Source organism: Mustela erminea, chromosome 1 (assembly GCF_009829155.1).
Source record: "Mustela erminea isolate mMusErm1 chromosome 1, mMusErm1.Pri, whole genome shotgun sequence".
In the NCBI taxonomy this organism is placed as follows: domain Eukaryota; kingdom Metazoa; phylum Chordata; class Mammalia; order Carnivora; family Mustelidae; genus Mustela; species Mustela erminea.
Window position 1 is genome coordinate 88624238 of NC_045614.1, and position 22964 is coordinate 88647201.

General features: G+C 38.7%; 1 protein-coding gene across 2 annotated transcripts in view; it reads left to right on the top strand.

The window, feature by feature from the left end:
• Window positions 1-22964, top strand: part of COL6A6 (collagen type VI alpha 6 chain) — a 140369-nt gene that overhangs the window by 48679 nt on the left and 68726 nt on the right. For both annotated transcript variants that reach the window (XM_032332854.1, XM_032332863.1), the window contains exons 9-20: window positions 3723-4066; window positions 4153-4231; window positions 7878-8032; window positions 10650-10742; window positions 11999-12052; window positions 13753-13824; window positions 13911-13937; window positions 14257-14301; window positions 14391-14444; window positions 15820-15882; window positions 19917-19982; window positions 21205-21258. In XM_032332854.1, coding sequence (XP_032188745.1) covers window positions 3723-4066; window positions 4153-4231; window positions 7878-8032; window positions 10650-10742; window positions 11999-12052; window positions 13753-13824; window positions 13911-13937; window positions 14257-14301; window positions 14391-14444; window positions 15820-15882; window positions 19917-19982; window positions 21205-21258 — 1106 coding nt within the window. The remainder of the gene's footprint in view (window positions 1-3722; window positions 4067-4152; window positions 4232-7877; window positions 8033-10649; window positions 10743-11998; window positions 12053-13752; window positions 13825-13910; window positions 13938-14256; window positions 14302-14390; window positions 14445-15819; window positions 15883-19916; window positions 19983-21204; window positions 21259-22964) is intronic.

Here is a 22964-nt window from a genome sequence, read left to right on the forward strand (position 1 = left end):
ATCAACACTAGCCTCCCGGGAATTGGTAAAATAAGGTTAAGGTAGTTGAGAATATGAACTCCAGACAAGCCTGGATCTGATATCCCAAGTGTGGGATCCGCAATAATAATTGAGACCTCCAGCAAGCTGTTCCAAGTCATAGTTTCCTCTTCTGCAAAATGAATATCAGAAGAGCTTCTACTTATGCTATTTTGTAAGGACAAGTGAGATAATGAATGGGAAGTGCATGGTAGGTATACGGACACTATTAGTAACTACCATAGAGTGTTGCAGAGGACATCTTACAATGATATATAAATATACAAATACGTGGAGTCATGGGGTTAGTTCACAGAAGGACAATTTACCAAGAGTTCCCTGGTTTAGGAATGTTAATATTTTTGCAACAGTTCAGAGCTATATTCAAATTTAATGTCTTAGCATATAGCAAATTCTCTTAAGCAACTAAACTCCAGAGTCTGTTTTCTCACCTTCATGTTTATTATTTTCTTACATTCATGTTTATTTTCCTGACTTTTCTCTGAGCCTGGGTATTCTGACCACCTAGAGGAGATTATCACAGAGTGTTCGGGATACAGAAATGCTGCCTTTTTCATTGAGCCATGATTAGGTAGCAAAAGAATCAGTAGTCCCTCTTAACATTTGCATCATCATGGATAGATGTATCAAAAAGGAGAGTTAAGTGAAAGGCAGTCTGGGGAAGGATTTGATTCAAGGAATGTGAGAAATACAATGACAAAAATAGGTGGTCATTCCCAAATTTCCTTGATGAGGATCTCAAAGGTTTCTGTCTTAACTGGGTTCTCTAGAAAATGGACCTCAAAACAAATGTGCTAATACTTTAGGTGCTAATACTTTGAAAGTGCAATCCCAGGGAAGCAAGAGTGAGTGTAAGAGAAGTCTTACAGGAAAGGAGAAAATATACATACAAGATGGTACATTACTAAGCTTGCTATAGCTTCTTGAGAAAGCAAAATTGGTGCATCAGTCATGTAGAATATCACTAAGGAAGTGTGTGGCACCACCACATAGATGGGTCCATCAGGGGAAATAAAGAAGAGGACCTATCTGCTAGTTTCCTCCCAGCTACTGACTCTCACTGATCAGTGTTCACCCTCATGGAGAGTTAATTCTGCTACCCTACTGGGTTGTGTTATCAGCCCTTTGGGGAAACCAGACATGGGATCCACAGTGAATGATATCGGTGACTGGAAGTCCTGGAAGGAGCTGGATTTCCCATGAGTTCAGTTGGGTTGGATATGGGAACCAGAGTCATCATGGCCCTCTTGCCCTGAGGAGATGAGGCCATGACAAAGCCTGGTCACCCCCAACCACCCTGCACACTTTTAGGAGACCAGATGATGGTGGCAGCTGAGTCTATCCAATGGATAAATGTCCAGGTCTGGATTGGGTGGGGAGGAAGTAGCAAATTAGGGAAATACATAAACCAGGTCTCTTACCCTACGTGTTTTCTAGATCATTCTTTTTTCATCTGAGAAACCCCTTCTTTCAAAGGCCCCAAACAAATTTCTCTCTTATCCCAACCAAGAACTGCCAATAGCCCCACTTTCCCCTTTAAAGTATTTAAGAATTGTTTTCTAATATTACTGATATATCCTACCTTCTTGACAATATTTCTTAATACTAGGAATCTGCCATCATCAAGTCTAATTATGGACTTTATAAGTCAGATAATTAAAATCCACTTTTAGGTCTGGCAGGGAAATGTCAGACTACCTGTTTAGTCCAATCCACTCTTTTCTGTTTTTATTTTTATTTTGGAATATATAATCTCAATTTTATAAACAGGAAAATCAATGGCCAGAAGGGTTAAGAGACTTGTGAGAAGTTATCCACCAGTAGCAGTGTCTTGACCTGTCCGTGACTAAAATGGAACATGGGGCCTTCCTCCTTAAGGACCTCCCCCCAACCAGACATCCACACTGTGATTTGTAAGGACAAGTCCAATGCTCAAAACACTAGTTTTGCTTCTCCTTGTTATCACCCTCTACAGCAGGGCTGTGAGCTCCCTTCTCAATTTGCGCCACGCTTATTGCCACTTTTCGATTTCCCCCTCCCGCTATCGTAGGTTCATCCTTCATTATTTCTCCTTGGACATTCAGTGTACACCTTCTCCCTCACTCACTTCAAAACCATCCCTGCCTCTTGTTAGCTCTGAAGGCTCTGAATTGGTAAGACCCTTCCTTCTATGAAAGCCCCCTTGATTAATACGGCCTAGTCTAATTGCATTTAGAAGTGTGCCTGCAACTCTGGATTTGTTCCTCAAATTCATTCCTTTGATCACATTATTATGGAATCATTTGTCGATTTGAATTAGTTAAATAAACACAAGGAACTTATTTACTAATCTAGATAAAAAGTTAAAGCACTAAATTTTTAGAGGGGACAGTTCCACGGATCACTCAATGATATTTTGGCATTTCTGCCGATGTTCGTTTTTCGAAAGAGACAATTTTTCTTGAAGGCTGTGACCTAGTTTGGTTACTAGTTTCCTGTTCAGGGGCTAAAACCATGTTTATCCCAGAGTGAAACTTTCAATCTCAAGATTGAAATGATAGGATATTGATTCAAGAGGAATTTTGGAAAGGAATTATTCTGATGCTTCTTTCTGACTAGTTTCTTTTTCCTCATCTCCCTTTCCAAATATCAGAGGAGAGATTTGTCTAAGCAAAATAAGAAATAAAAACTAAAGAAAACCCACCTTCCAGATGTTTTGATAATAGTGATTTACCTTAAATATTGTTGTGAAAATTGATTATCAGATAAGGATTTACTTTCCTTCACCCAAATCTTTTCTCTTTAAACATGAATCAGGGTACAAAGGAGTGGGGGAAAAAATTAATCAAGTTACTGGCCCTTATTTTAAAATCTGAAAGTGTTGTTTTGATTTCAAAGACTTGCAAATGTACATCTGACCAGTGTGTCTGGAGGTAGCGTAGGTGGGCATTTTTCTACACAATAGCTATCTTTAAAAACTGCTTATCTGAACAAAACAAATTAAAAATACATAGTCTTCTCCCCCTCCGCATTTCTTTTCTTTTTTTTTTTTTTTTAACCAAGCAAGCTGGTTATATTTGCTGGATTTGCTGAGTCTGTATCTAACTGAATTTGCTAGAAAAATTTAAAGTTTTTAGCCAACCTTAGAAGTTCTGGAAAAAAGAATACATATGAGCTATCATTTTATCCTTCCCTGATTATCTCCCCTTTAGGAGGCTCAGCTTAAATTATCAAGTCCCTTCTAGTTTCTCCAGTGCTTAATATGTCCCTGGCTTTAATAAGGATAAAAGCAAAGCACTCTAAATGCAAAAACTCTCTAGGTATTTCTCGAATCTCCAAATGGCAATGGCCTCAGCTTCCTGAGTGCCTGAGCTCTGAAGGCAATGCCATCTCTGGCATATAACTTTAGATACTTAAATGATTTTGCATGGCTTTTTCAGTGACCACAATGATGTCTTTCAGGACTTTGTTACAAAATCATCTAGATTTTATGGCAGCTTAAAAAAAATTCTATACTTATACCTTTATAGGTTATAGAAGAGTGATTCTAATCCTCTTCCTTTATTCAGTCATGTTCTTCCTTGTTTTCCAACTTTATAATTGGAATCAAAATAAGAACTTCAAATACCTTGATTCAGATATGGCAAACAAACCAGATAAAGCTATTTGTTGATCTAACAAGATACTTTTCCTTTGAACCCTAGATTGTTTTGTGGACGTTGTGGTGGGATTTGACATCTCAACTCATGAGAATGGACAGACTTTGATTGAAGGTCAGCCTTGGATAGAAACCTACCTTCAAGACCTCTTACGTGCCATCAGCTCCCTCAATGGGGTAAGCTGTGAGGTGGGCACAGAGACTCAAGTTAGTGTGGCTTTTCAAGTGACCAATGCCATGGAAAAATATTCACCCAAGTTTGAGATCTATAGTGAAAACATACTGAACAGCTTGAAGCATGTAACAGTAAAAGGACCATCTCTTCTTAACACAAACCTCTTGAGTTCTCTGTGGGATGCGTTTCAGAATAAATCAGCTGCTCGAGGAAAGGTAAGCTGGTTTTACTTTATCTGCTGCTGGTCTATGGTTGTGATGACCTCCTTTTTACTTAATTTTATTTTTGAATACTTTCCTAGGTGGTTCTCTTATTTTCAGACGGATTGGATGATGACATTGAAAAGCTTGAACAAAAATCTGATGAACTTAGAAAAGAAGGTATTGAGCATGGGGAAGAGTGGGAAAGGATTGTTTACTGAATTAATAACCTCAGAGCTCAATTCTGGCTCTTAAGTTTTCAAGCACTCAAATAACCCTGAATTTGTCAACCAATATGCACTTGGGAGAGCAAATGAATTCTCAGAACATTCTGGCACATACTTTTTTCTTCATACACTATGGATGTGAAACAGCATGGAATAGAAGGTCCTACCCTTTCTTTCATATCACTGTGTGTCTTCTTCCTAAGCTTTCCAGGAGAATGGTCCTGTCTCCCTTGGCCCACATTATCTAATACTGCTACTTCTTTAGTGTCTGCAGAAGAATAGTATATTTCTCCTTGACCAAGGAATAGAAGAAGTAGATTATTTTCTTTTGACACTGTTAAAGTTTCCAGAATCTTAGACATTGTTGGACAAATCTACTCATGTTTTGGAGTGTTCTAATTAGTTCCTTCCAACTACAGATGGACCATCCATGGTGCTTAGGAATTTTTCAAGTATTGGCACTGGGCTTTTTGCTTTAGGAACTAGTGCCCAGTCTGACTTATTATTGGTTCTTACAAAATATGGATCAGTGGAAGAAAAATTAATCCACATGTTCTGGTTTGACTAAGAATAGAAATACTTTCTTGTGAGAGGATACTATTGGTGCTCCCACCCAGACCCCTTTTCCAAGCAGGTTCCCCCATCCTCCAGGCACTGGGACTTTTGGCTGCTAGAAACTCACAGGTTCCCCTTTCTCTGAAGAATTGCTGTTGGCCAGTGGAACCCATGTCACCTGGAAGATTACCCTCTACCCCAACCCTAGGCAGCAGGTAGACTACAAGAAATTGAACATTTGCCTCTAAATGACACCAGTTAAGTGGTATAATTTATGTTCCAGAGTTCCCCATCGGATCAGGCTGAAGCTAGTCTTCAGCTGAAATACTGTCTTGCTCAGCTTCTTCCGCTGCCCTATCTTGCTTTCTTTACTCCTTCTAAGAGTGCTTCCTCAATAAATTGTAAGCATCTAAATCTTACCCTTCTCAGGCTCTGCTTCTAGAGAACCTGTCTAAGACACCTGCTTGGGCTACTCCCAGGTTAGCTACTAGAACCTGGGGAGATCTCTCTTTCTCTTTGGTTCTCTCTCCTCAATCTTAAACAAATTGCAAAGTTAGCTGTATTTACAGCCGAAAAGTAAGATTTTTTATTTTGATCTTTATTTTCTAACACTTTTTAAAAAAAATTCTTTCAAGTCTTGGACTTTTTTTTTAAATGATCTACAGTTGGAGATATTAATGAAGACTGAGAACAAGACACTAGAGTGTTTAATTTGGGTGGGTAGGGTTGGTTTTTTGTTTTGTTTTGTTTTGTTTTTTCCTATTTTCAGCTTTTTGTTTTGTGGTGAAAAAGATGTATCTTTTGCAGACAACATGAGAGTTTTCTCCAGGAAGTTTCCCCCAGAACACACAGATTTCTAAGACCAGCCTTCTTTTTCCCAGCTCCCAAAGAAAAACCATTAAATGAGTTTCAACTTCAGAAGCTAAATTTTTAATATCCTCAAAAATTCAGAATCTTTGATGGGAGCGATAAAGGGATGATAGCCATAATATTTTTTGAAGATTGTTGAATGGCTCTCAGTATGTAAAAGGAGTACCTCTAGCTCTTTTCGCATGTTTACACATATATAATTCCAATTGATGCGTGGCCCTATGATCCATTAACCTAGGAGAGCCTCCCTAATTTGGGGCCGGGTATTTGTACATATAAACTGTGTACTCATAATGACATAAAGGCAAAAGGAGGCCCAGAGAAAAGGATACTCAGTGGTGAATGTAGCTTTATAAATAATCCACAGGGATTAGGGTTTGAATTGGTTTAGTTTTTCTTAATCTAGTGCTCTAGATTCTCCTCAATGATCCTTATATTCTTTTCATTTTCAAAATCTTTTCTTCCTTATTTTTACAAACTGTATTTTAGATCTTTTGACTTTTTATTGGATGATTACATTTCTTGGAACTTATAAGAAAAATCAGATATAAGAGTTCCCCCTTATAAATAGATCCACTAGCATGCCTTCTCTTGGTCAGTAAACTCCTTTGATGAGCTCAGCATTCTTTATTGTCTATTCCAGCCCACTCCACCATCCCTTTTCTTCTTGTCATCCTCATTCCTGGAACAGTGACTAATGCCTTGTTTATTTGAGACAAGCCAGATATATCAACACTAAAATGAGGGAAGTCCTGGTAAATCAGGACAAGTTGGACAGTCTAGTCTTTAGTGTTTCTTCTCTTATTCTACTTCAGCCAACCTCTGTTTCCTCTCCCAGAACTCAAGCCTCAAGTATGCCCTTGAAACTTTATTCTCCCCATTTTCTTCCACTCACCCAAAATCATTCATTCAGAATCATACATACACTGAGACGATATTCTTAACTCTTGGGTCTGTGAACATTTCTTTATTCTAGTCCATTGGCTTCCAAGTCCCATCTAAAGATTTCTTCACTCTTCCATAATGAAATGAGAAAACTTGCTGCCAATGGAGTCAAGTTTTCATAAAGCTAAGTTTATTCACTTTTAGGACTGCGCTTTACTCTGATTATGTCCTTAGTATATTTTTGTTATTATGTCTTTGGACTGTAGACTTTGGAATTAGGCTGTCTGGGTGAAAACCTAAAAATACCCCTCAAGCCATTCATTTAGCCTCTCCAAGCCTCCGTTCTCTTATCTGTAAATACAGCTATAATTCTACATACCCATTCAGTTGGATTTGTAGCTTACAAGTAAGCTAATGCATGGAAAGCACTTAACTGACTTCCAGGCACATAGTAACTATTAATGAATGAGAGCACATTGTTACTATGGCTGCCTCCGCCATAAGGATTGCCAAGGTTATTACTGGTATCATTTCATATTTATATCAATTGGCATTTAATCATTTCATGTTTGTATCGATCAATACTTTGCTAAATAGGTCAAAACCCTCTGTTAGTCCCTTCTAGTTTTCTTTGAAATGTTCTGATCTATAAAATTCCAGAATGTATGAGCTACAGCTCTGGATGATTATATGTCATTTGTTTCTAACCGCCTGACAAGAGGTCTCTTACAGTCTTACAGTCTCTCACTATAATTCCAACTGGATTCTTAAATCCTTAAGAGGTCTTTATAGCTGTGCTTCTCAAACTTTAATGTGCATATAAGTCATGTAGTGATTTTCTTAAAATACAGATTCTGATTCTGTAGGTAATTCTGTATTTCTGAGAAGTTCCCAGGTGGTGTAAGTGCTGCTGTCCAAGGATCCCCCTTTGAATAGCAAAAATTTAGAACATTTCCTTTCTTGATATATCAGTTTCTCTACATCTTAATATACTCTATGGACCCTTTTTAAATCATTATATCTCACTTCAAATCATCCAGGAGCTGTAATTTCTGTTGTAATATCCCCCGTTTCCAATCTAATTAACTTTGAAAAATGGAATTCCATTTGTTCTCTGAAGATAGCCTTATCACTCATCAGTTTTACATTGCATGGTTGGGGGAAGTAGACAATGAAATGAGTGTTCATCTTGCAACTGGTTTCCCAGAATAACAATGTAGATACATAGGCAAAAAGATTAAAATAGCCAAACCCACCTCACCTGGAGAACTGTAAACTGTGTTGGATAGGCCTGAATGCCCTCGTAACCGTTGCTCTGGATGGAGCCACCGATTCCAGTGACCTGGCTGATCTTCTCTACATTGAATTTGGGAAAGGGTTTGAGTACAGAACCCAGCTCACTGTTGGAATGAGGGACCTTGGGAGCCGACTGTCAAAGCAACTGGTAAGTGACTTAGAAAAGGCTCGTGATTTTCAATTTTCTAATTGTTTTGTATATAGATTTAATATTTATGCTGACAAATCTGAACTAATTTTTGTTCACTTGAGTGTGAAAAAAGGCTTCTGAACTAGTGAACAGCCTAAAGAAGAGGGTGTTTTGAAAAAAATAAGGTAATATGGTAAAGATACATTGAAGCATGTTTAGTTACTTTCCTTGGCAAAAAAGGAAAGAAATTGATAGCACCTACAATCGTGCCCAAACTACAGTCACGAAATGTCATGACCAGGTGAATGCACTGCTCCCTCAGCCTGCTGGTTTTCACATCCCTCTTGGGTCCTAAGTGTCACAGCTCACCGCTGTGAGTGAGTATAATTTTCGCATTTAAGACATATATTTTCCGGGCAACACAGCTGGTAAAGGAGAGCTGACTGCACTTGGAGTTCAACCAAAGGAAGAGGCCCCCACCCCGATGTTGGAGGAAAAACGGAGCAGCATGATGATGGACCCCCTATGCCGTACTGTGTGCGCGATCCAAAGCTTTGTAAAAGTCTTGACTGCGATGTTTGCCTGTGAACTCTCTTTAGAACCAGATGTCTGGATGCATCCAGTCCCATTTCTTTCAGAAACATACAAGGATTCAAACTAGAGGGGTGAAGGGTTAGCAGGTTATGTGGCACCAATTTCACCTTCATAACTAGCTAATAATCTCCCATTTGCTTATGATTTATAACTTCTATAATCAGCACATCGAGACACTTTCCAATAACATGCTAGCTCCTATTTTTCACCTGTAGAATTTGAATGTAAAGAGATGTTAAACACCATTGTTCAGTGTAGTAATTATGTAAAAATAATTATTTCAAGAATGTGGAAGTTCTGATGCAATTGCTTTCTACATGGGAAGACAGTGTCTTTTTTACAAAAGACCTTTTTTCCCCACTATTTTTGTTTTCTTGTCTTTGAAATCTGTCTTGGTAATTTATAGAGGGAGGAAGTTAATTTTTCAAAACAAGCCTGTCAGTGTTTCAATATCACATCAGTGCAATATGGTGTATAAATAAATAAATAAATAAATAAATAAATAAATATAAAAAAACCTTAATTTTAGAAATAGATCAATTTTAACATTAATAGTAAAAGACCTAATGTTGTAGGGTGTTAGTGATCCAAAGAAGATTGGTATTATCTAATAGAAAATCACAGAATCCAGTTTGTTATTTGATTTCAAACATTTCAAGTTTTTCTGACATTTTCAGGGGAAGATTTTTTTCTAATGGCTGAAAAGTAACATTATATAATAAACACAAGTACAGTTGCTAAGTGATTATTATAACAAAAGATTTCCACTTTTCATCACACTAGAATTTTTTTTAAAGATTTTATTTATTTATTTGACAGAGAGAGAGAGAGAGAGAGAGATCACAAATAGGCCGAGAGGCAGGCACAGAGAGGGTTGGGGAAACCAGGCTTCCCGCTGAGCAGAGAGCCCGATGCGGGGCTCAATCCCAGGACCCTGAGATCATGACTTGAGCCAAAGGCAGAGGCTTAACCCACTGAGCCACCCAGGTGCCCCATCATACCAGAATTTTGGTGGGAAACTTTTCAACACAAAGATTGATTCTACCCCACCAAGGGCGAGCATGGTGTTTAATGCAAACTGGATTTTCCTAAAAGTAAAACTTGTGGGTTAATTGTAGAAATGTAGTGGAATATGTCAATTTTTTCAGAAGACGACTAGGTTCAGGTTAAAATTCACTGATATTTTTCGATATATTATATGGTTTTTTGGCCAGGTTATAAAGGGGAATCTTTTCCCCATTCCCCATCCTCTGTAGCAAGAGTTTGGAAATGTTGAGTGTGTAATTGGTGTTTTTGAAATCCTGTCACACAGACTTTTCTGGAAGTGTTTACCATTGGACTCCATTCCAAGCACTGTGACATCAGGCACTGTTTAAATTCTCTAGCATACAAAGATTTCATGAAACAGGGAAAGGAGAAAACAGCATTCATTTTATTGAACAAAATATTGGGAGCAGAATTATATATATAAGGTGATCAGCAACACCGTGGTCAATGCTGGGATGGGGTGGGAACAAGAGACCACATTAGTAGATTAGTAGATAGATTAGCATTTTGAGAATTATATTAGTAGATTAGATTATCATTTTGAGAATACAAAAACCTCTTTGAGGAAACAAGCCATAAGAGACTCAACAATAGAAAACAAGCAGAGGGTTGAGGGAGGGAGATAGAGAGTAAGTTGGATGGTGATGGGATTAAGAAGGGACCTTGTTGGGTTGAGTGCTGGGTGTTGTGAGTGAGAACCACTGAATTCTATTCCAGAAACCAATATTGTACTGCATGTTAACTACATAAAATTTAAATTGGAAAAGTCAGCTTCTTTGAGTCGACTCTGAAGTCCTCATAGGGTAGAGAATGCAGACCATAGAAGGAAGGAGAGCAGCTGAAGAAAGTCTCATGCACTGTATCTGGAGCACAGTTACTTTAATGGGGAACAGATTTCTGAAACTGTGGAAGAAGCCTGAATGACACTGTTGAGTGTATGTGGGATTTGGGAAGCATTGCCACCCAATGTCATGAATTTCTTACTCTTCCCAAGGTTAATGTTGCTGAAAGGACATGCTGCTGTTTATTCTGCAAGTGCATTGGAGGGGATGGCATAATGGGGGATCCTGGACCACCGGGGAAAAAGGTGATTTTAGTTAAGATTTACGGTTCACTTTATTTGAATGTTGTATGTCTTTCAGACATGGGTTTAGGTAGAAACAAAGGATGATTTTCACTTCTCGGTAGAGCCTCTGAGGTAACTACTTATTCTCCATGATAATTAGATAGTCCTGGCTTTCCCTTGGCATTCTAAATGGGAGTCTTCTCAAAAGCTTTCAGTTCAAGTGTCCGGAGGAACAACTGCCAAGATCCTTGATTATCTAGTGTTCCAGCAGTGATGACAACAACCGGAGAAATCAACTGTGATCTCGGTGTTGAATAATGAAAACCTCCTGAATACCAATGTCATTTCAATTTCCACTTTTAATGACTGCAGAGTCATTTAAATGAAGTAGGGAATGTTTTGGGTAGTCTGCTGATAAGCAAATTAGATCAGCTCACCCTATCCTCACAAAAGATGTGGCACTGTTTCAGTCAGCTTTAGCCAGACCGAAAATGTCACAAATAATATGCACAAAATTGCCAGTCATAAAACAGTAGCCATTGATAGATTTATATATCTCCTAACCAAAAAAAGTGTATATACTCTTATAAAAATATGATTTGGGGCTTTAGGAAATGCTAAAATATGTGCAGACATACTATGGATGTGTTTAATAATTTCAATACTGCTTGTTTACGTGTGTGTTTGATTTGTGAATAATTTGTAGATAGCACCATAACTCCCAAATCAACATGCTCGTGTCTCTGAAGAAAATTTTCAGACTATTTCCTGAATCCTTCCACTTGATATAAGGAGAATGGTAGATTTTTTTATATTTAAAGCTGGGCTCAGAAAGAATGAAAGGAAATGTGTGTGGTCTATTTTTCTATGTGTAGCATAAATCCTAAAAAAGATTTTTTTTAATAAAAAGAGGATAGTTCTAGTCTGTCAAGGGCAAATATAGCTGTGTTGACTGGAAGGTTTGTCTGAGAAAAAAATATTCTAGCTCTATATATAACCCCAGAGATAGTTATGGACGGCATTATGACCCACACATTGCACACACCCTTGAGTTATCTGGATACTTGTTTCAAAACTACATTTATTTTTATGTGCATAAATACAGCCTAGGTTGTGGAGATAGGATTTTTTTTTCGAACTCCTGTAATTCTACATAAAGTAAAACTACAATGAAAATTCAACTACAATGAAAAACTACAATGAAAGATTTTTTGCTTTATTACCTTTGGTTTTTTGTCTGTGGAGTGCTAATGCATTCTTCGTTTTCTTATTTCCAGGGATCCCCAGGTTTTAAAGGCAGTGAGGGCTATCTGGGAGAGGAAGGCATTGCCGTAAGTCAAGGTTTTTTAAGCCTCTATTTATTCCTGAGAACATATCCACAATAGGAAATCATTGTGTCAACTCAGAAGGAAACAAAAAAGAATTCATGTGCAAAATCTGAGGTCTTTTCTAATTCTCATCGGGCTTTGCTTCTGGTGGTCAATAACAGTTTATTAACCTACTCTCTCCTCTTTGGCTATTCGCCAACGCTGCACAATGAACTTAATGCGGAAGTCATTTTCTTCACCAGGGGATTCAAATCACTGCCATTTCCCCCTTCCTGATCCATTTTACACAGGTAAACCAACCCCCACATTTTTTATTAAGGACCTCTACTCTTTTTCACATCCATCCATCCATCTGTCCACCCATCCATCCTTCTTCCTTTCTTCTTTCCATCTGTGCATTCATTTAACAATTATATAGTGAGCATCTTACCACTTACCATAATTAACTTCTCCATTCATGTATATTCATCTAACAAATATATATTAAAGCATTCTACCATGTCTCAGGCACAGTGCTAGATTCTAGAAATAAAATAAATAAAAGAAAAAAATATGATTCCTATCTCAGGTCACTTCAGACTAGTGGAGAAGCAAATGAGTCAACCTTGTTTCTAGTTGCTATACATAAGGGTTGTTCCAATGGTACAATCAGGTGCATCGTGGCAAAGCACAGCAGAACAAATACTTAAGAGCCTTGATAGCAGTTAAGGCTTGGGAAAGGAAGGCTGCAAACAAGGGGTAATGTTCGGGCAGACATCCGAAGGACAAATAGATATTTCTTCAGGCAAAGTTTGTGGGAGAGAACATGTTACTAGAGAGAGAACAATGTGTTCAAGCATATGACTGAGTCAGAATTTGTGTGTATGTGTGTAGAATGGCACCTAGCCAACCTGATTAGAACCCAGGACACAGTGAGGAAGTTATGTGGCAAGCAAGACCCAGATTATAGGGAATCTTGACTATCCTACAGAAGATTGGGTGTCTTCCAGTTGATGGGCAGTCACTGAATGATATTAAGCACAGGAGTAAAAAATGATGGGGGCGTGGATTTAGAGCATACTCAGGCGATGTATTGATGCTAATAAGGCAGGGGTTACAGGTAGAAGTCTTGCAGTAGTTGGTGCAACACAAAGCAGTCCTAATCTTAGTTGGGGGCAGTATGAGTGGTTAAGGAGGATGAATTTATGTAATTGTGACCTGGGGAGAGAGAGAAGCAGAAGATGACCTCTTTGTTTCCAGATCACAAGACTGCACAGACTAGTGGGGTTACCAAGACAAGGATTGTAGGAATGACATTTGGTTAAAGGCAGAAAAAGAAGGAAAATGGATTTTTGGATTAGAAATCATGCTTAGATCTTCATTAGATCATACCTAGAACGTCCTTCTTTGGGACCTCACCAATTCTTCATTATCTGTTCCCAGGATATCACCTGAAATTTTGCAATACGTTTCAGCTGCCACTTGTTTGTATGTCTGTTTTATTTAGGTAGCACCCTTCCTAGGGCAGTATCCAGGTGGGATCCAAAGCACAGGTCTGTCATCAGAGTAGTTCTAATTTACTTCCATTCTCAGGTATAATAAGCATGAATCCTGGATTTTAAACCACGAGCAGTTACGCATTTTTTCCAACACAAAACTTGTAGAATTTCTAAGAATCCAGAGTACAATGGAAAAAGCTCATCCAAGTATGTTCCCTTTCTCAGGGAGACCGAGGAGCCAGTGGCCCAATGGGAGAGCAAGGCACTAAGGGATGCTATGGTGCCAAAGGTCCTAAGGTAAGAGCTGCATAAGGCATTGTGAAGTCCTCCCAACATCACTTCCACTTTCTTACACTAACCACTACTGTCCTTTCTATTTTCAGGGAAACAGGGGACTAAATGGACAGGAGGTATGGTACCAATCATATCCAATTACCTGCCCATCTGTTACCTAAAAATATTTTTATTTTTTGAAACTACTGACCAACAGATCATGCAAATGAAATTGCTCTTGATCTTCCTTTATTGCCAGCCATAAGATTTTGCTTATTCTTGTCTTTTATTGCAGGCAGGGTGTATTATTTGCTCACAATTTCTATTATTCAGCCATCTTTGTTATTACTCAGGACTAGGCTGTATATGGAAGACAAAACTAGACTTGTCGGGTGTCTGACTTCTTTCCACATAAATGTGTAATACACTTTATTCTGTTCATATCTGACTTTTCAGGGAGAAGTTGGAGAAAGTGGAATTGGTGGATTAAATGGAGAACAGGTAGAGCCTTTTCTTTGTCCCAGAAAGGCCCTTCTGAGCTATTTCTCATCAAGAAGATGGAAATTTGAGTTTATGTTTCTGTTTTTTAGGGTGAGAGTGGTCTTCCTGGAGAAAAAGGAGAAAAGGGTGATGAAGGATCCCAGGTAGGGATTCAATAAAGAGACAACAAGAAAAATGTCCTGGCAGTTAGAGGTGTGACCAACAGAGTAGAACAGCTACCCGAAGCATATCAGTCAGCAAGTGCCACTAAACGGCTTTGTGACAATCAATCACAAAACCTCAACTGCATACAGCAATAAACATTTCTTTCCTGTGTATCTACAGTTTGCTGCCCAGATCCCTGGTCTAGGCTGAGCGTGGCTGACCTTGGCTCAGCTATCTGTAGGCTGGCTGGTGGCTTTATTCCACATGTCTCTTATCTTCCTTCTAGGACCAGGAAGCACTGTCTAGCTATGTTGGCCTTCACCTTTTCATGGCCATGGCAGATGCACAAGGGAACAAGTAGAAACACACAGGTTCTCTCAAGGTCTCTTAAGGCTTAGATTTGGAACTCTCACAGCAACACTTCCATCTCTTTCTATTGGTCAGATTAAGTCATGGCCAAACTCGGGGCTTAAGGATTCATGTCCCACCACAGCTGGAAAGCATTACAAAGTCACATGGCAAAGGGCATAGATACAGAAGTAAAGAATTAGGGCCATTAATGAAAAGCAGCTACCACACTAAGAATGGTAGCGGGGTGTTAATAAGAGTCTGTAGTGTGGGGCGGCACAATGAAAGTGTATGCCACTCATTCCCATCTAGAATAGACACCGACGGCAGCCATACTGTCATCATCCACTTTGTCTGCCTTTGGAGAGTGAACAGCTGAGTCAGAAACCCAATTTCTAGCGGATACAACCACCTTGAAGAAAATGGATAACGTCTCTGAATCACAGCTGCTTCATTAAAGATACAATTATCATATGGTTTCACTTATTTGTGGAGCATAAGAGATAACACAGAGGACATGGGGAGATGGAAAGGAAAAGTGAGTTGAAGGAAGTTGGAGGGTGAGATGAACCATGAGAGACTGTGGACTCTGAAAAACAATCTGAGGGTTTTGAAGGGGTGGGGGGTGGGAAGTTGGGTGAACCTGGTGGTGGGTATTATGGAGGGCACGTATTGCTTGGAACACTGGGTGTGGTGCATAAACAATAAATTCTGGTACACTGAATAGAAATTTTTAAAAAATTTAATTTTTAAAAAGATACAAATAATACCTGGTTTATAAAGTAGCTATAAAAACTAAGACAACAAATATGTCTGGAACAGAGATTTCATCACTGTGGTAAATAATTGAGATCACTCTTAGACTATTTATATGATGCCTGAAACTATTTTTTTGGTTGTCCAGCTTAAAAAATAACTCTAGTGGGAAAAATTTAATTATTCAAATCAGGGAGAAGATAAGCTCTTTGGTTTTACTAATGTTATTAAAAATTCTTGTCTTGTCCTTCTGATCTGTATTATCTTTAGGGAAGCCCAGGAAAGCAAGGGGTTCCTGGTGAACCAGGTGCAAAGGGCCTGCGAGGAGACCCTGTAAGTGTTGCGGCTGTGCGGGCTGTGAGCTAAATAGGACTTGGTTCCCATCATCTTCTTATAAGGAGAGAACCCCACTTTACGATAGTACAGTAGCAATCCTGAGTTCAGATCATCACAGGGACAACTCTTGTCAAATTTTAAAAGCAGTTCCCTTGTGTTGGGTCCTCTTCATCTATGGAATGAGCAGGGACAGTGAGAAGATCTTGTCCATCGCTGGAGCATTTGTTTGAGAATACATATTCAGAATCGTTATCGTGCTTTGGAGCTTTTTAGGAATTACAGTCCCCTTCATTCTCTTCCTCTGAGTACCTCAAAATATGGATAGGGTGGAAGAAACAAAGCCACCTCTTTTCTTCCATTCTCTAAGAGTCTTTTTCAATTAGTCCAGCTAGGACTATATCAGGCAACACCTGATATGACACAGAGGTGCCCGCTCTCCGGGATACAACCTAGCTGAATAGACATGACCCACACCAATGTACGGGACATGCCAGGTCCAGTGAAACATCAGTGCCATAGGACTTCCGTCACCCCACCCACACAAAAATAAGTCTCCCAAATCTTAATGAATTAAGATTTAGGTTTGTTTATTAAACTTTTCTGCTGAGATATAATTGACATAGAACATTGCATAAACTTAAGGAGTTATAAGGTATTGATTAGGTAACATTTATATATTTCAATATGATTACCACCGTAGAGTTAGCTAACTCCTGTATCATGTCACAGAATTATCCTTTTTTGTGTGTGTGTGATGAGAACATTTAAGAGCTAGTCTTTTAGCAGCTGTAAAGTATATACTATTGTTGTCCATAATCACCATGCTAGGCATTATCTCTAGAACTTAGTTTTGAACTATAACATCAGAAAAGTACACATTACAAATGCACAGCTTAATGAATATAAATGTACTGTGTACTCAGCACCCAGGTGAAGAAATAGGACATCCCAGAAATCACCCCCCCATCTACATCAGTCTTTACCAGCCCCACCCAAAGGTAATCACTGTCCTAAAACCATAAATTAGTTCTACCCATGTACCTGAACTTTAAGTAAGTAGAATCGTATGGGACACACTCTTCTGTTTCTGGCTTCTTTGGCTCAAGTTTATGCTTGTGAAATTCATCCATGTTTTTCGGGTAACAATAGTTCATTCAGTCTCATTAAACTTAAGCCTTTTTAGCCAGTGTTCCAAAAACTTTGTACTAATTCACACTTCCACCAGCAACGTACCATAGCACTGTACTACACACACATCAGAATGGCTAAATTTTTAAAAAGCTGACAATAATAATTGCTGAATTATGGATGTGGGGCAACTGGGACACTCACAGGACTTGGTATACTGGAGGAGGAGTTACTGAAGGCAATGGATTGATCAGCGAAAGAATTTAGGGCAACAGATTGAGAAATATAAATGTTAGGTACATATTGAAGATAACTGTTTTAAAAGCAGAGGAATTGGCACTTGAAGACTACATTGTTTAATAAGTGATTTTTTTAAAAAAAGATTTTATTTATTTATTTGACAGACAGAGATTCACAAGTAGGCAGAGAGATGGGGCGGGGGAAGGTTCTCCGCCAAGCAGAGAGCCCGATGCAGGGCTCGATCCCAGGACCCTGGAATCATGACCTGAGCCAAAGGCAGAGGCTTTAACCCACTGAGTCACCCAGGTGCCCCCAAGTGATATTTTTTTGATAATAGTCTGATGACCTGAGAATTTTGAAACAACTTCAAAGTACCTAATTAGAAATCAAAAACTGCTGGGGCGCCTGGGTGGCTCAGTGGGTTAAAGCCTCTGCCTTCAGCTCAGGTCATGATCCTAGGGTCCTAGAATCGAGCCCCACATCGGGCTCTCTGCTTGGCGGAGAACCTTCCCCCGCCCCATCTCTCTGCCTACTTGTGATCTCTGTCTGTCAAATAAATAAATAAAATCTTTAAAAAAATCCAAAACCAAAAACTATCCATAATAAAATAATAAATAGTAGTTCAAAAGACATTTCAGTCATCTATGTATGAAGGCTAAAATTTCCTTGGGATATTGCTATAAAATTGCCATGCACTTTGGTCAGAACCGTCTCTTCATTGTCTGCTAAGTTGTCTGTGCAATTCCTTAACACTTTCAAAAAAATCTGAATAATGTAAGATGGTTTTATCCTTTTTAATGTTCTATGACTTTGAGATGGCTGAAAATTCAACCTGCTAGAAATTTGTGATGTGCTGTTTGTCACGATACTAATTTTAGATAGTTTTTTTAATGCATGATAATTCTTCCCACCCACTTGGGAGTATACATCTCAAATTGAAGACAATTCTCTGAGCCTTTTTATATGTGGTTTTTATGGGTTACTATTTCAGGAAAAATTTGGGAGAGCAAGATTGATTGAATAACTGGAACCCACACATGATCAGATTATTCATAGGAATGCATGCAAATGGCACAAATTCCTAAAAGTCTGTGCTTATTCAGACAGAACTTCCGATCACGTGAAAGCTAGTTTGGGTGTTTGGAATTACCTATTTTTAAAAAATCTCATATAATCTCATGTGATACAGGGGAAAAAACTGAACCAGATCATTTGAGCCACAGAATTTAGTAAGGTTCATCATTCTAAACCATATCATGATTAGAAGCCCATGTTGAATCATAAATTTGCTCTTTTGCCCAGTTGCATAGAAAGAACTTGAAAGACTGGACAGATCATATTCAGACTGACCGAACAACTAGAATGTTCTATTCTGTAACATGTAACTTTTTAAATGCCATCTCTTCAATTAAATAGTTTGGAGCTGGACCTCAATAAGTTATTTATACATCCAGCGGAATAAAATTTTGCACTTTACATGATCTTTTCCTTTTTTGGCCAAAATACAATTCTCTAATATTGTAATTTAGGTATATCCTGCTTAGAGAACTTAACAGACAAATATTTAAACTTAAACCAGAAATTGTAGAAAATAATCTTTGGCTTTGGTATATGGGGGAGAGAATGAATTTTTCACATAAATTCTGGTAATCTCAGCTATAAAGTAAATTCTAAGTTCATCTTTTTCTCTCTGATAGCCTACAAACTCTGTAAGCATAGAAACTATTTATTTAAAAATCTTTCTAAGTATTTGGAACAATGACATGTCCCTGTTGGTGATCTCAAATTACTTATTGATTGATGAAGTTAATCTGGGCTGCTATCAGCCGAACAGCCCAGCAGCTGGCACTCAGCAGGACTGGATAATTCTTGTCCCCTCTCAATTTATTGGAGCACTGACTGAACTGACTGGCTCAATTGATTGTCCCAGCATCATGGTGATACTGCCCTATCGGTGGTCCTAACTATCCAAGATAGAAAGCTTTCAGTTTGGCCTGCGAAGGTTAATATCCCACAATGAGTTCCTGCTAGAATGTTTGTACGGGCACTGGGGGAAACTCAAGATTCCAGAATTTTCTGAAGACTGGAAAAGTAGCAGCAAACATATGGGGCTAGAAGGCTACCAGGTGTCCAGGAGAAGAAAGAGATTGAATGGCAGATACAGTCCTCAGTGCTTCTCAGTGTACTTATGTTCTTATGGTGGAACCCATTACAGATGTCTCCCTTCTCCCAAAGGTAGGGGAGAGTGAAATTCTAACAACCTCAAGTATAAACTTGTGTAGACCCCAAGAAAGAAGAGCAAACATTAAGAGAAGGGGTGGCAGAAGTGAGAAGGAGTACCTCCAGAACCAGGATGAGAATTGTTAAACACAAACCATGTCACCCTTGCTTCTCTTGGTGATGCCTTCTGTGGTGAGCTCTTGCTCCCCCGTGCCACCCACATACACAGACAAACTCACCTTATGTCTCCACTCTCTTCTGATAATGCAGAACACGGGACAAAAAGAAATCATGTGCAGCCATTTGTAATTTTTACCTATCTATGCTTTTAAATGGATTGGACTTACTTTGTCAATTTTTTTTCAAGGGGAATGAGTAAATGTATTATATGCAGTTACATTTTTAGGGAGAGATGTTCAAAGTTTTTGTTTTCTGATTTTTAGGGAGTTCCTGGATTTGACAATACCATAGAAGGACCTAAGGGCTTGAAAGGACAACGTGGAAGACAAGTAATTATGTGGACATTTGAAAGAAAACTTGCAATGATGTACTTAGTTGATACAGAAAAAAACATTTTTAGGAGCAAATATATTTTTTCCTCCTCCCTATCTGCTACTCTAGGATTCAAAAAACAGTCCTTTGTTCTTCTGAATTTGGGGTGACTTGCTTCACCAAGCATTTATGAATGCAAACATCTAAGCCCCAACTTAAAATGTAGGGCTAGCTGATGGAAAGAAGCCAGTAAATTGTTGTCCTTTCCAGGATACAGAAGTCACATACCCTAAGAAGACTTCAAATTATTTGTAGTACATGATAAAAAGAAAAAGATCTGGTAGATCTATACAGCTTATAAACTAAGGTAAATCTCTTGGGATTAATCTCATGAAATCTCACAAACCACAATGTGATCATCTAACCTTATTGTTCAGAATTTTTAAAAAGCATAATTATCTGGAACATGAGTTTCTCTCAGTCTTCTTGACGAGGAACTTCCCTTGGTGACTTCACCTGGGGGAGAGGTCTGAGGTAGTGGAAAGAACTTTACTTTGGGGACAGGCCCTCATGCTCTGTGCCTTACTGTCTCTTTAGCCTTGGACCATTTTCTGTAAAGCTCAATTTTCTTATCTACAAAATAGGATAAATAGCCTACTTTTGAAGGTTATGATGGGAATTCAGTGACTGACCTTGCCACATCATAACCCTTAGGTAAAGCTACCTGCCATTTTTACTAAGTGGTAATTGTAAGTCTCACGTGTTTCAGTATAGACTCACAATTTTTCCTTCCTTTTCTATTTTGGGAAGACGTATGAGTATCATGAGATTTTATTCACATGCAGCTGTTAATCTACACAGGTTAGCCAAACGGAACAAGAAGTCTCAAGGTAGAAATCCAAACCAGTCATAGCCATACCTGACGCATGCGTCGTTATCCACTGTGGCAACACAGTGAGGATAGCTTGATTCAGATACTCTATAACTTACACCCAAAGACAAGTTAGACAGTGGTGATGAACAGATAAAGTCATGTCATTAGCATTTTGTCCTGTAGTTCCTCATTTCCTGCATAGACATATGGTTTATTACCAGTGGAAGCAATCCACATCCAGAGGGAGGATAACTCCCTAGTTAGTGTGTATGCATCCACTTTCCCTGCAGCACAAGCAGATGTTGAAGAGGAAATGTGTCAGTGCTGCCTAATTACTGTCGCCCATCTGTCTTTTCATTTGACAGGGTAGAAGAGGCTGGCCAGGCCCTCCTGGAACACCAGGCTCCAGAAGAAAGACAGTAAGAGCCCTTCTAGACAAGGAGACCCACTGCTCTGGTAGCCTATATTGTGATAAAAATGGCTGATTGTGGGGAGGGGTTGGGATGGTTCTGCTGGGGCTCGCTACCTTGGGGACACTTGGGAAAGCTCTGCGAACATAGCTGGCAGACCACATGTGGAAAGCCCCAGAAAAGCTGAGGCAGGAAGGTGCTGGTTGCAAGGAAAGTTACTGATCAGGAGAAACGCCTAGGCAAAGAGAGCAAAAAAGCAGCCAACTAGGGGAAGAGTGGTGAAAGTTTGGCCTTCTCACTGCACTAATTGCCATTGCCAGTATGTCATTTAGAGTCCCAGACTCCATTCTTCTGCCAAATTTTATGACTGCTTAGGAAAGTCAGTCCTAGTGCAAGTCCTCTGTTCTTCTATATTCACTGCCTTGTGAAGAAGATGTGTGTTCCAGGACACAAAAACATGTTCTTGGTGGAGTATAATAGCTGATCCTATAAACTTCTCAAACAATACAATGCATAATAAATACAGTGTACTAAACTAGTTTTTATTTGTGCTCAGTCCTAAAGCATATATGTAGAGTACTAATTGAGATTTAGTTGATACATATTAGTTTCAGGTGTATAACATGATTTGATACGTATCTGTGGCTGTGAAACAATTGCCACAATAAATCTAGTTAACACCACCATGTGTAGTTACAAATTTTTCCTTATACTGAATCTTTTAAGATCTACTCTCTTCGCAACTTTCAAATATATAATATGGCATTATTATTAGCTGTAGTCTCCATGCTGTACATTACATTCCTATAATTTATTTTATGACTGGAAGTTTGTACCTTCTGACCCATTTTATCCATTTCATCCATCCACCACTCCTTACTTCTGGCAACTACTGAAAGTTCTCTGTGTCTAGAAGTCAAGTTTTTGGAGTTATTAGGGTTTTTTTTTTAAATATTTTTAAGATTCTACATATTAATGAGACCATACAGCATTCGTCTTTCTCTGACTTATTTCACTTAGTATAATGCCTTCAGGATCCATCCATGTTGTCACAAATGACAGGATCTCCTTTTTTTATTGGCTGAATAATATTCTGATATCTATATATCTATATCTATCTATATATCTCTATCTCTGTCTATATCTCACACATCCCTTGTCCATTCATTCATCAGTGGATTCTTGGGTTGCTTCCATGTTTGGGCTATTGTGTAAGTAATGCTGCAGTGAACACAGGGGTGCAAATACCTTTTATTAGTGTTCTCATTTCCTTTGGATATATAAACACAGAAGTGGAATTGCTGGATCATAAGGTAGCTCTATGTTTAATTTTTTGAGGAACCCCATACTGTGGAAAAATTAGAATGAAATTGGATTATTTGTTTATGCAACCTTTTGGGGTCTAATTTATTTGTTTTGTCATATTTTTTCAATAAGTACTTTTTTTTTTTATTTGACAGAGATCACAAGTAGGCAGAGAGGTAGGCAGAGAAGGGGAAGCAGGCTCCCCACTGAGCAGAGAGCCCGATGTAGGGCTCGATCCCAGGACTCTGAGATCATGACCTGAGCTGAAGGCAGAGGCTTTAACCCATTGAGCCACCAGGTGCCCCTCAATAAGTACTTTTTTAAAAAGTTTCTGTGCCCGACTACTTGGAAGAGCACAGAAACTATAAAACAAAATTTTTATCTAATAAGAGATAACTAATTACATACAC